Source organism: Balaenoptera borealis, assembly GCF_965194805.1.
Source record: "Balaenoptera borealis genome assembly, chromosome: 19".
NCBI lineage: Eukaryota > Metazoa > Chordata > Mammalia > Artiodactyla > Balaenopteridae > Balaenoptera > Balaenoptera borealis.
This window is the reverse complement of record NC_138878.1, coordinates 11,293,497-11,307,204: the sequence shown is the minus strand read 5'-3', so window position 1 is coordinate 11,307,204 and position 13,708 is coordinate 11,293,497. Positions and strand designations below refer to the sequence as shown.

The window sequence follows — 13,708 nt, the reverse complement described above, 5'->3', positions numbered from 1 at the left end:
AACCGATTCACTGTGCTGTAGAGCAGAAAGTAACGCAACACTGTAAATCAACTCTACTCCAATAAAAAAAAAAGTAAAAAATAAAAAGAGCCACCACCACCACCAACAACAACAAATAATAACAATAATAAAAAGTTTTGCTTCACATCATTTATAAAACTAATAATGCCGGGACTTCCCTGGTGGTCCAGCAGTTAAGACTCTGTGCTCCCAATGCAGGGGGGCCCAGGTTCGATCCCTGGACAGGGAACTAGATCCCGCATGCTGCAACTATAAAGTTCCCACACGCTGCAACCAAAGATCCCGCACGCTGCAATGAAGATCCCACATGCCGCAACTAAGAGCCGGCGCAGCCAAATAAATAAATAAATAAATGTTAAAAACAAACAAACAAAAACTAATAATGCCAAACTTTTTTCTAAGATATATTTTCACTAGATAAAATAATTGTTGGAAACTAGAAATTATTTTAAAGAGTATCAACTTTAGGGGAAATTATATTTACAGAGAGTAAACAAGTCTAATTAATTACTGTCAAGGAAAATAAATGTGACCATCTATAAAATTATTGATTGGCAGGCACTTCATCTGTTCTTGTCCAGCTCTAAATTACAGATCTGCTGTTTTCATATTAAAATTTTAAATAAATGGGAAGAAGAAATTCTGGGCATGTGGCTCTCATCTAGAACGGCCAAGAGTATTAAGCCTATAATGTTTTTCTAAACTAGTAACAAACCTATGAATCAATTAAAAAAATAATATTAAGATGAGGAAATAATATCAGAATCAAATTTCTCTCCTAGTACTTTCAATTCTCACCTGATTTCAAAGGTTTCACTGGGGCTTATACGTCAAAGTTAAGGGAAGTAATAAAGGGAGAAATAGCCAAAGTCACAAAGCACGGCATGAGTAAGTGAAACCAAATACTTAACTCTTACGTTTTCTTGTTTCTGTTCAGCCAACCACTTCATAATGCCCCCAACTACATTACCATATGTAAAAGGACCTTTCTCATATTCCCTGATAATCAATGGAACCACTGCTTTCCTTGAGTTCAAATATAAATCTTCCAAAATATTAAGATGGGTTGGAATGAGGACAGATGTCTAACACCATTTAGAAAGATGCTCCTTTTTAAAAGTACTAGTTTTGAAGTTTGTGAATGTCATCTTACCTGACTTCTTCACCAGCAAAATCAAACACCTTGGTGATTTTAACTTTTTCTGTTTCTTTAGGTTTCTCTAGCTCTTCTGCTTTGACCAACAATTTACTTGAACTTGTCTCTTCAGCCTCCTCTCCTCTCTATGAAAAAAGAAGTGTAATCAGTTTCATTTAAGGATGAAAACTAAAAGATCCATCCAAACATGTTGTCTCCAGCTATTCTTAAATATTTCATCTCTAAACAGTTAAATGCTTATTGAAAATTTATTTAATTAGAAAGGCTTGTGTTTCCTACCATAGGGAATGCTTTGCTTTTCACTTAGTAGAGTTACTATTCAAAGGCATCTAGTCTGATTTCTGTTGTAAGCCTCAAATCTCAGTTTGTAAATTTAAAAAATCTATCTGGGGACCCTCCGGCATTTCTGGGGAAGCATTCATCCCATTCATCTATTAACTTACTTTAACTTGTGTACGCGGAGGCACTTTTGATTTTGGTCCTACGTCATTGAGGAAGCTGGCCCACAGTTCATCTTCCTTCTTTTTCCTTGCATCCTCTGACTCAATGCCTTTTCCTGGCTCTGCAGCTGCATCTTCCTCCTCACTACTACTTCCTCCAGATTCCTCGTTGGCATCCTCCTCGTCCTCTTCTTCTAACGAGAGGCCACCTTGTTTTCTCTTCCTAATCACCAACAGTCACAAGGAAAAGGAAAGACAAGACAAACAGGCAAAATAATTTCAGTTATCCCTTCCTGAATTCCAAACATAATGTTGCAAATATCAGAAAACTTTTAAATCTGGGGACTACTGGTTAACACGCCTGATAGGGGAAGTGGGAGAGGTAAGCTGAGATTTTGTGGACGAAAAAAAGAACTGAGCTCTTACAGTTAGCATTTTCCCAAAGCATTTAGAATCAAAATACAGTGTTCTACTTCTAAGTTAGGACCAGCTGTTTTCACCAAGAAAATACCCAAAATCACCTCACAGAATCAATCTGTTCAGAAAGAGGGTTCTAATAACATACATATGCCCGGTATTTTTGACTTTTTAAAAGTCACTCCATTTGTGGAACAGAGACTGAAGAGAGCCTCAGATTTATTTGCACTGTTTCTTCCCAGAGTTCTGAGGGGGTGGGGAGCGGGGAATCCATGTTTCTTCCCACCTTCTGAAGATATGAAAGCTGGAATATACAAAAGCCAAGGATAAAAGAATTGGGTCCAAGACTTAAAAGAGTAAACTGCTTCTTAAGACTATTCTGACTTCAAGTGAATCATCTAATACTCAAAATTCTCTTTCTACACTCTGCTTTTTGCTTCAATGTCCAGGAAGACAGAAACACCAATCAAAGAGAATAAAAGACTTGCATTGAAAGACTCCCTTTTTGAGTTAAATAACTTGTCAGAATTTTCATAATTTTTGGTGGGAGTGCAATTCAGTACCAGGCTTATAGAAGATAATTTGTCTATACCTATAAATTTTATTTTATTTCTTACTACATATAACCTTGGGTCAAACAATTCTACTTCTACAGATCTAACTTACAAATATACATGTGTACAAAGACACATACGAAGAATATTCACTGCAGTCTTATTTGCTGTAGTAAAGATGAGGACAATCTAAAGGTCTCTCAATAAAGGAATGCTTAAATAAAGTAAGGTCTGTCCAGTAATGTAACACTATGCAGTCACTGAAAAGAAAAAGGTATAGCTAAATATACGGCCATAGTATCATCTCCAAGATGTGAAATAAGGAAAGTGAGAAATGATATGCAGAGTATGCTACTATTCGTTTTTTTTTTTTTTTAAGAGTAGGGAATATAGGGAATTCCTGGCGGTCCAGTTGTTAGGACTTCCCATGCTTCCACTGCAGGGGGAGTGGGTTCGATCCCTGGTCAGGGAAGTAAGATCCCGCAAGCCGCATGGCCAAAAAAAAAAAAAGTAGGAAATATATATATACATGATTGTACCTACACAGAATTATCTCTGGTAACATAATTCTTCTGAAACAAAGCAACAAGGGCTAGAGATGGGGTACATATTTTTTGAAGCAATTGCATTTTTCTTTTCTTTTGGTCAAACCACGCAGCTTGTGGGATCTTAGTTCCCCGACCAGGGACTGAACGCAGGCCCTGGCATTGGAAAGGCAGAGTTCTAACCCCTGGACTGCCAGGGAATTCCCAAGTTTTCAATTTTAAACCAGGTGCACATATTACCTATTAACTTTTTAAAATTAAAGCTCAAAAAATTTTAAAGCTTGCCAGAGAATAAGAATTTAATCCTAAAATGTCACCAAATATTTCCCTCAATGAGAAAAAGGTTAGAAACCCTGGCAGTAAGAAATCTATCATCAGACCAATCCCAGCAATCTGGAAGGTTATGACAACAGCCCCTGACTTCTAAGGGCCTTGAGGGCAGCATCACCTGGCCGGAACGCTCTGAGCCTTTCTTTTTCTCCCTTTGGTTTTCTGTGTCTGCTCTTCACCATCCACTTCATCTTCCTTCACTAATTCATTTACATCATCTTCACTATACTCTCCACCTGAAATCACATAACAGGGTGGTCAGACAGACAGGAATAAAGATTTTCACATCAAGATGAGACATCTTCATTAAGGAAAAAAATCTAGTACTTTCCTCTGTTCTTCACCGGACTAAAATATCATTTCCTGAGGGACATCTTCCCTATTCCTGAAGACTAGGCTAAGTTCTCCTATTCTAGGCCTCCAGGGCAGTCCATATTTCCCTCCTTAACGCACCCCACTTATATTTAATGTCTGCAATTTCTGCTATGCTCCACACACCATGAGGACATGGATCTGCATGTCTTTAGAAGTATATGCTGAATGAATGAACAGAAATTGCAAACTGACCACTGTACTTTTCAAAAAAGAAATTCATGTTTCCACCTCATCTTGGATATCTTTCAAAAGTAAGCAAAGGATACCTTGTCTTATCAATAAAAGACGTTTAGAAAGAGGCTTAAAGACTTCAAGTTAGACATAGCAGAAAAAAACAAACACATCTGCTTCCCATCTTCAGACACTGACATTCTGGGGTCCCCAACAAAAGTGTTGCTTGAATGCCCAGTCTGACCACATTCTATGGGTACCAGTCAATAAATCCTGTACACACAGAGATTCAACCAGTTGTGTTTTTCTTTTTTACTTCACATAGCTTTTATTTGAAGTATAACACACCAAAAAGCACACAAACTAATGTACAGGTCAACGAAATTATGCAAAGTGAACACAACTTGTATAAATACGACCCAGCTGAAAAAGCAGAACATGACCAGCATTGCAGAAGGCCCCGTTTCAATCAACAGCCACCACCCACATCCCACAGGTAACCACTATCCTGAATTCTAACATCATAAATTAGTTTCATCTGTTTTTGAGCCTTAAACAGAAGCCTACAATATGTACTCTTGCGTCCAGCTTCTTTCACTCAACATTCTATTTTTAAGTCACCCAGTTCCTTCCATGTAGCTGTAGCTTATTCATTCTCATCCCTAATATTATTTCATCATATGACTATACCACAATTTATTTATCCATTCCTCTGTTGATGGACATTTGGTTTGGGGCCATTACAAACAGGGCTATTTTGAATATTCTTGCACATCAAATTAGTTTTTAAATATTTCACTCACAATGAACTAGGACCACCAAACATTGAGGAAAGCGTCCAATATCAAAGGCAAGACTGAAAACAAACAGAAAGGAATTAAGAGGAAACAAAATTAGAAAAAAAAAAAACCTTTATAATTTATATCCTCAAAGAGACATCCACAAAACAAGAATAAGATGACTCGATAATTTTCAGAAAATGAAAAATATCATTATAAAACTCTTGAAAACTACAAATATGATAGCAGAAATTAGGAAAAGAAAAAGAACAAAGATGATGAGAATGAGCCAGCTCTACTAAAATCTGGAGAATAAGCATTCGAGGCTGTCGGAATAGTAAATATAAGGGTTCCAAAATGGAAGCAAACTTGGCATCTTAGACACCAAGTGGTAAGTGAAAGTGTTTCATGAAGATACTGAACACACAAATGTAATTTTGCTTCCTCCTGAAACCTGAGTAAAATCACTACAACAAAAGGACTTTTAAAAGACAAACCCACAGTGGTGGGTACCCAGCTGTACTGTAGTTGTTTATACAAATAGAATATAAAAAGGCAAAATTACAAGGAAAAACAGAAAACTAATGAAAATCGCTATCTGTAAGGGTCAGGGCAGAAGACACTGGGGTAAGCAGGGGTAGCAAAAGCAAGAGTTCTCTGTGTTTATTGCTCCGCAGAATTCTGAAAATCCCTTAAATTGAGCAAAGTTTAAATAAACATATAAACATAACCAAACTGATAACACAAGCCACAAAGAAAGGATTTACTCCAAGGACTTTATTTATTTATTTTTAAATTTATTTATTTAATTTATTTATTTTTGGCTGTGTTGGGTCTTCCTTGCTGTGTGCGGGCTTTCTCTAGTTGCGGTGCTCGGGCTTCTCATCACGGTGGCTTCTCTTGTTGCAGAGCACGGGCTCTAGCCACGCGGGCTTCAGTAGTTGCAGCATGCAGGCTCAGTAGTTGTGGCTCACAGGCTCTAGAGCACAGGCTCAGTAGTTGTGGCACATGGGCTTAGTTGCTCTATGGCATGTGGGATCTTCCCAGACCAGGGATCGAACCTGTGTCCCCTGCATTGGCAGGCGGATTCTCAACCACTGCGCCACCAGGGAAGCCCCTCCAAGAACTTTAGAAACAGTATTTTGACTGTTCATCCTTAGCAAGATGCATTCTAAAGACCAAGAAAGTTCTATTCCTAGTAGTAACATCGGTGTTGGTATTTTGAAACTATTCCTTTTATTATAGGTAAAAGAAAGTTCAGTAGTTCTACTAATCATGTTAGGAATCCAGAACTTCAGAGTAAGAAATGACACACAATTATAAAACCAAAGAAATTAAGAAATTAAATGAAAACAAATGTTAAAACTGAACTTAAAATTCAGCAGTCAACTCTTTTTAAGATGAGTATTTTCTAGCTCTGTTCACTGAAATGGCATAGAATCAATGTCACTCTAGTAGCAATGAGCATTTCTTTAAAGTTCAGATTGTATTCTTTGATATGACTCAACACAAAAATGGCTCCCTGAAAAGGCCAGCTAATTTCAAGTCTGAGGGAAGGAAAGCACAAGGTGAAATGGGGACATTTTGCTGTGCCAGAAAGCAAGGAAGTTATTTAAGAATAATGGGTCACGTTAAAAGGATATAAGATCCAGCCTGAAATAACTTTTATTGTCCAAAAGTGATGACCTGACCATTAAAACGAATAACTGTTAGACTGAAACACACTGAATTGATAAAAAACTGTGACAACTTTATGATATTTTGATGACTAATAAGAACCTGCAGTATAAAAAAACAAACAAAACAACTAATACTAAACTTTCATTGGGTTATTTGTATGGAAATATGTTAATATAAATGTTTCAGACATTACATGAAATTTCTAAAAATCTTATATGTTCTGGTATAATGTTATAAGTCATAATCCTAGTTGTTACTTTAAAATGTATATCTCAGAAATAACTAATTTTCTTGTCAACTGCATTATTATGAACTTTCATCAAATCTTTAACCGTGGTCATTTTTAAGTCTTTTGTCATTTACAGACAGTTCTGGGTGTACTCTGATGCTTTTGCAAATATGTTCCTATAAAAGGGTTTCATCTTCAAGAAATTCATGGAAAAGACTCTGACAAGTACAGGTTTCTGGTAACTGCTGAACTGAATGAATAAGCATTTTCATAACTCTAATGAAAAACTGATGAACTCATAAAAGTGCTAACAAAAGATCAAGATGAAAAAAAAAATTAATTACATGGGACTGAGTGAACTGATGAGGATGAGTATAATTTTTGTGACTTTCTGTTTGAATTAAAAAAAAAAAATCCCACAAGGACTCAGAGGCAAAGAATATACAAATCAATTTTCACTGCAAAGTAAAGGAGCTGTTACAGTGGAGGATTACTGGACTGAATGTCAATATTATGACATAGTATGAGTGTGTTTCATGTTTGGTAATTGCAATCATTGTTGCTTTTGTTGTGGTCATCCATGTACAATGCTTGGTGTCAGTCTATTTATCTCTTGTAAAAATAAAATACAGTGTGTGTGTGTGTGTGTGTGTGTGTGTGTGTGTGTGTGTGTGAAAAAAAAAAAAAAAAGACAGAAAAAATTATTTGTACCAGGGCTTCCCTGGTGGTGCAGTGGTTAAGAATCTGCCTGCAAATGCAGGGGACATGGGTTCGAGCCCTGGTCCGGGAAGATCCCACATGCTGTGGAGCAACTAAGCCCCTGCGCCACAACTACTGAGCCTGTGCTCTAGAGCCCGCGAGCCACAACTACTGAGCCCACATGCCACAACTACTGAAGCCCGTGCACCTAGAGCCCATGCTCCTCAACAAGAGAAGCCACCACACTGAGAAGCCTGCGTACCTCAGTGAAGAGTAGCCCCCGCTGGACACAACTAGAGAAAGCCCACGCGCAGCAACGAAGACCCAACACAGCCAAATATAAATAAATTAAATAAATTAATTAAAAAAAATTATTTGTACCATTTTAGGTTACTATTAAGATTACTCCCTATTTTGAAAATTGGAAATTAAGGGAAATGAATTAAACATTTATCCTGCCCCACTGACAAGGAAAAGCTACACTTTCAGAAGAACATCAAACAATAAATGTAGAAGAACCACAAAATTAGAAAACCATCACTCTCACACTGTAATGATAGTAGTAATCTAGGCAAGGATTATCAAGTAATGTTAAAAACAATTTAAGTTTTAGCGATTAAGTATATTACCACACAGAATACTTTCCAGTTCTAAGAGAAAAAATAATTACACAATAGAAGGATCAAACTCTCATCATTCTGATCCAGAAGTCACAACCATGGGAATTAACCAGGTATTTTGTGTTTTCTGATGTTATGCATTATGAAACACTCAAGTTGTCTATAATTTATTTTAGGTAAAATTATTTCATTTGAATCCACCAAGCATTTAGATCTAACTTCCAATTTAACGAAAATTCAAGGGACGAAGGAACAACCTAATACCATGAGGGAGCAACCAAACAAAATCAGAAGGTGAGACATTCTGCAGGACATACAGCCTGATCTCCTAAGCCAATCTAAGTCACAGAAACAGGAGTGTGCTATATTAAAACATATTTAAGGGATGGAACAACTGGATGATACATGTAGTCCTGAACTCAACGGTGATTTAAACAAAAAAGCTAAAGCCATTTTTGAGTCAAAAGGGAAAACTTGAATATGGTTTGTATATTAGACGAGCTGAAAGTTTACTGAAATGGACAGGGACAGAATGTTCACTGAAAAGAGCAGGTTACCAAGTAACATGAAAAAACTATGATTTCAGGTTGGGGAAAAATACAAATAACTACACCTGGGTATAGAAAAAAGATCAGAGTGGGTTTCAACAAGGGATCAATACTGATAATCTCTGGGTGGTAGGAATGTAATGATTCTGATTTTTTATGTTTAATTGCCTGCATTTTCTAATTTTCTACGAAGTTCATGCACTGCTTTTGTAATAATATAAAGTTATTTTTCTTCATAAAAATGGGTGAATGTTGCAGACAGTTCAGACAAAGAGATGCATATGGCTCTGGATCTTAAACATGAAAAAAGATGCTCAATATCACTGATAAGAGAAAAGCAAATTTTAAATTACACAAATAACCACAAAAATCATGCAGTTACTATAAGAGTAAGAAACAGAATAACAACCCTATAGACAAAGAAAGCACAAAATGAACAAATCTTTTTTTAATTGAAGCTCCAAAGACTCAGAGCTTCCATCACCTTTTCAGTTCCCCATGCTTAATTTAAATATGAGTCAAACAACTAAGAATCACCAAAAAAATCTGAGAAAGTGTCTAACATAATAATGCCCAACACAAATGTACAGGGTGAATAAAAATCACCTTAGCGGATCATTCTATCAGGCTGGCATTATTCGATACCAAAATCAGGCAAGGAAATTACAAGAAAACTACAGACCAACATCCCTCATAAACAGATGCAAAACTCCTCAACAAAATTCAGTAATGTAGAAGAAGAATAATACATCATGACCAAGTAAGTTTTATCCCAGAAATCAAAGGCTGTTCAAAAATTTTAAATCAATCACTGTAATTCATCACATTAACAGATAAGAGAAGAAAAACCACACAATCAATAGATGGAGAAAAAACATTTGACAAAATTCACCTCTCAGCAGATTAAGAATAGAGGCAATTTCTTTAACCTAATAAAACACATTAGGGGCAGTATATGCAGACTGCCAGGATTCAAATCCCAGCCCAGCTACTATCTAGCTGAGTGACTTTGGGTTCCTCAGTTTCTTCATGTGTGGAGAGCACAATAGCACATATTGATAATGTTATGTGATTGAGTTAGTAATGAGTTAGACAATGTAAAGTGCTTAAAACACACACAAAAGGCATCTATGAAAAACCTATAGCTAACATTATACCAAATGGTGAAACACTGATGCTTTCTCCTTAAGATTGGGAACAAGGAAAGGATATCCACTCTCACCTCTCCTATTCAATATTACATTGGAAGTCTATACCAAGTACAATAAGGCAAGCAAAAGAAATAAAAGGTATGCCTATTGGAAGAGAGGAAATAAAACTGTTTCTATACACAGACAATATGATCTAATTTGGGGGGGGAGGGGAGGGTAAAGGTGGCCTTGGAACTGTTAATTTTAGCGGCGGTTACATAACTCTAAGCATTTGTCAAAAATTCATAGAACAGTATAATGAAGAATGAATTTTACCGTGCATAAGTTAAAAGTAAAAAAATTTAAAGCATTATTATTATTATTATTTGATAGGTAAGAAGTGGATTTATTTAGAGAGATACACATTCCATAGGAAGAATGCGGACCATCTCTAAAGGCAAGAGCGGTCCCAGGGCATGGGGTCATCTTGGAAAGTGAGAGCAGTCATGGGAGAAACACACTCCACAGAGTGTGGGCCATCTGAGAAGGCAAGAGGCCTTAAAGCATTATTAATATCCACAGAGCAATAAGATACTGCACACATGAAACAAGAACATGATGCTATTTAAAATTTGTGAAAAAACAAAAAAGTTACTCAAAATTAAAAATATCCAAGGGCCAGATCCAACACTGATAAAAGAAAACAAAGCACATGCTGCCCAGTGGCTTCTGGAAGTTCCTGGTCCACTATGTCAAAGAGCTTGAAGTGCGGCTGATGGGCAACAAATCTTACGGTGCTGAGACTACTCCCAATATCTCCTCCAAGAACCCCAAAGTCACTGCGGAAAGAGCAGCCCACCTGGCCATCTGAGTCACCAATCCCAATGCCAGGCTGCACAGCAAAGAAAATGAACAGACAGCTCGTGTACACATTGCATTTGTGTTAATAAAAGCCATAAAACTCGGGAAAAAATATGTAAAGAGAAAAAAAACTCAACAGAAGAGTTGGATGGTAAAATACTGAAATATTCCCATAAAGTGAAAAAGAAGTCAAAGGGTTAGAAAATAGAGGATAAAAATAGAGGAAGGGACTTCCCTGGTGGTCCAGTGGCTAAGACTCCCCACTCCCAATGCAGGGGGCCCGGGTTCGATCCCTGGTCAGGGAACTAGATCACACATGCCACAACTAAAGACCCCGCATGCTGCAACTGAAAGATTCCGCGTGCCACAACTAAAAGATCCCGCGCCCAGAGACGAAGATCTCACGTGCTGTAGCTAAGACCCGGCGCAGCTAAATAAATACATACATACATACATACATTCATACATACATAAATAAATAAAATTTTTTTTAAGTTTATAAAAAAAAAAAAAAGTACAGGAAAGTAAAACCAGTCCATAAGGTCTAACATAAGATTCAACACATAAATAATGATTCCAAAAAAATAAAATGGAGAAAACTGTCCCCCCCAAATTTAAAAAGTTCCAGAAGTGTCTTCCCTGGTGGCGCAGTGGTTAAGAATCCGCCTGCCAATGCAGGGGACATGGGTGCGATCCCTGGTCCGGGAAGATCCCTCATGCCGCGGAGCAACTAAGCCGGGGTGCCACAACTACTGAGCCTGCGCTCTAGAGCATGCAAGCCACAACTACTGAGCCCATACGCCGCAACTACTGAAGCCTGCGTGCTCTAGGGCCTGTGCTCCGCAACAAAGAGTAGCACCCGCGCGGCAACAATGACCCAACGCAGCCAAAAAAAAAAAAAAAAGTTCCAGAAGGCCCAGCAGAATGGATGAAAATAGACTCATACCAAGGTACAGTATATCACTGTGAAATATCAGAAAATATCAGAAACAAAGAGACGATTCTATCAACTTCCAGAGACAAATTTTATATAAATGAGGAAAAATTAGTGACAAAAGAGACTTTTTAATAAAAACACTGGAAACTTAGAAAATAATGGAGGAATACCTTTAAAATTCAGATAGAAATTTATTATTATAGAATGCAGAATTACTATTATAGAACACATAATTCTATACTAAATTAGTAATCATGCCTGAGGGTCAATATTTCACTATTTTTAGATAGTCGAGGTCTCAAAAAAAAATGTTTCTAAAAAAATGCATCTTTCCTCAAGAAGTTATTTGAGGATTTATTCTCATTTTGGTGGAACACACCAAGAAAGAAGACATCATGGGACCCAAGGAACAGGGAATCCAAGAGAAAATGGAGGTAAAAGGAACATCCAGAGTGGTGGTGATGATGGAGAATCTTAGGTTCCAAAGTGGTAAAACCAAGACAAATTGGAGCAGGTCAGACGGCAAAGATGGACTTGAAAAAGTGAAAGATTATCTAATGGATCTAAATATCTTGGGAGATGATTTAGACAATTTTGAAAGTTCCGGATCAAATCAGTAGTAAGTACATAGACTAAGCAACAACAACAAAATGGCAATTATTAACTCCAGAGAAAACTAGTGCAGGAAAAGCAATAACTGTATATACCACATGGTCAGGTCTGAACAAGATGTCCACAAAGTAATGACAAAAAAAGGAAACACAATACCAATCTAACCCAAATTAGACATAGGAACATTGGCAGGCTGGGGAGTTGGGGAGGGTCTGAAGGTGAAACGGTGAGACTAAAGAGGGTGTTAAAATAACACCTAACATGGATGGGTTAAGTCAACAGACAATGGAAGTACCAAATTTTAAAAGTAGAAAGCAGTTTCTTCTGGGGAGGATTGACAGGTATGAGGGGTGAGGGAAACGGTTCAGTTTCAAAAATAAGCCTTTCAAAAATATTTGACTATTTTGAAACAGGGGCATGCATAACTCTGATTAAAAGGAAAACTAGTTTTCAAATGATCACACTGGCCGATACCGAAAGACCAATGTTGGTGGATAAGAATGGAACCCGGGAAACCAACTGGGAAGCTATGGCGAGTCTTAAGTGTCAATGGTAGTTCAGTAAGAGCGAGATTGGTGAGGAATTGATCAGAAATTAACCTTCTACGCAGACACAAACAGAACTTAATGATTGGTTAGACCAAAACAGTGAGAATAACGACAACTCCCAAGGTTTTGCTTTGTTTTTAACCCGAGCTATTGTACGGGCAGATACCTCTAAATGAGATGGGGAAGCGTGCGGAAGGTGCAGGAGCGCGGAAGGGGTAGGTTTGGGTGACATCTATTTTGACCCGGTTCGGTTTTAGAAGCCTATACAAAAACAAAAAAGTCAAAGGTCTGATCAGAGAGCAATGGGTATAGACGTTGCAAAGAGGCAAAGGGCATCATTATGTGAACTTTTAAACAACCAGATCCCTTTTGAGGACAGAAAGTGAAGAGACCTATCTGGAACGTGATGCTAGCTAGCATTCTCTGGGAACGGAAGGCCTGGCGATAAGACTGCCTTTCAGAAGATTTCAGGGCTGGTGAGGGTACGCGATGACCGACCACCGCCAGCTTCACCAGAGGCAGGGCGGAGTTCACGTGCCGGTTCCCGCGCTCCGAGAGGGGGCGGCGGCCGAAGCCAGGCCGTGAGGAGCAGCTGCGCGAGACGTCCCCGTGCACACTTCCTGGGCCACGGGGGCCGCACGGCGCAAGGAGGCGGGCGAGGGCGCGGGGCGGGGACGCTTGAGACCCGCGCCACGCGGCCACTGGGCCCACGCTCGCCGGGCAAAGTGCGCCTCACGTGAGGCGCGGGGCGGGACAAGCCGCCTCTCGCCCCAAGTGGAATCGCTCACCGGATGGCACGTAGTCTTCGTCCTCCTCTGAGGTGGAGAAGTCTTCGGAGTCGAATTCCTCCATGTCGCTGCCGCGCGGGGCGAACAGAGCCCGCAGCAGCTACCCCCAACGGCAAAGCTCTAGGGAGAGACCATAGATAGAGCTGCTGCAGGGGCGGCGGTAGCTGGGGCGGCCCCCGCAGCGTGTGCACAGGCGCAAGGAGTGCTACGTGATCCAAATGCGACACTTCCGGGCCAAAGCCTCGGGCTTGACACTACTGTGGCGATT

At 38.9% G+C, this 13,708-nt stretch overlaps 1 protein-coding gene and 1 long non-coding RNA gene across 6 annotated transcripts in view; both read right to left on the bottom strand.

Annotated features, from left to right (window-relative positions):
- CFDP1 (craniofacial development protein 1) overlaps positions 1-13,646 on the bottom strand; it is a 138,676-nt gene extending 125,030 nt beyond the window's left edge. For all 5 annotated transcript variants that reach the window (XR_014237298.1, XM_082366409.1, XM_082366410.1 and 2 more), the window contains exons 1-4: positions 13,441-13,646; positions 3,582-3,699; positions 1,621-1,840; positions 1,175-1,302 (exon numbers count right to left, since the gene is read on the bottom strand). Coding sequence is in view for 4 of the 5 variants with exons in the window: in XM_082366409.1 (XP_082222535.1) it covers positions 1,175-1,302; positions 1,621-1,840; positions 3,582-3,699; positions 13,441-13,504 (530 nt within the window). In the remaining variant the exon portion in view is untranslated. The remainder of the gene's footprint in view (positions 1-1,174; positions 1,303-1,620; positions 1,841-3,581; positions 3,700-13,440) is intronic.
- Positions 7,107-13,434, bottom strand: LOC309616183. Its single transcript, XR_014237342.1, has 2 exons — positions 13,045-13,434; positions 7,107-12,913 (listed from the first exon to the last, which is right to left on the bottom strand). It is a non-coding gene; the product is annotated as an uncharacterized lncRNA (long non-coding RNA).
- Positions 13,647-13,708: the final 62 nt, after the last annotated feature.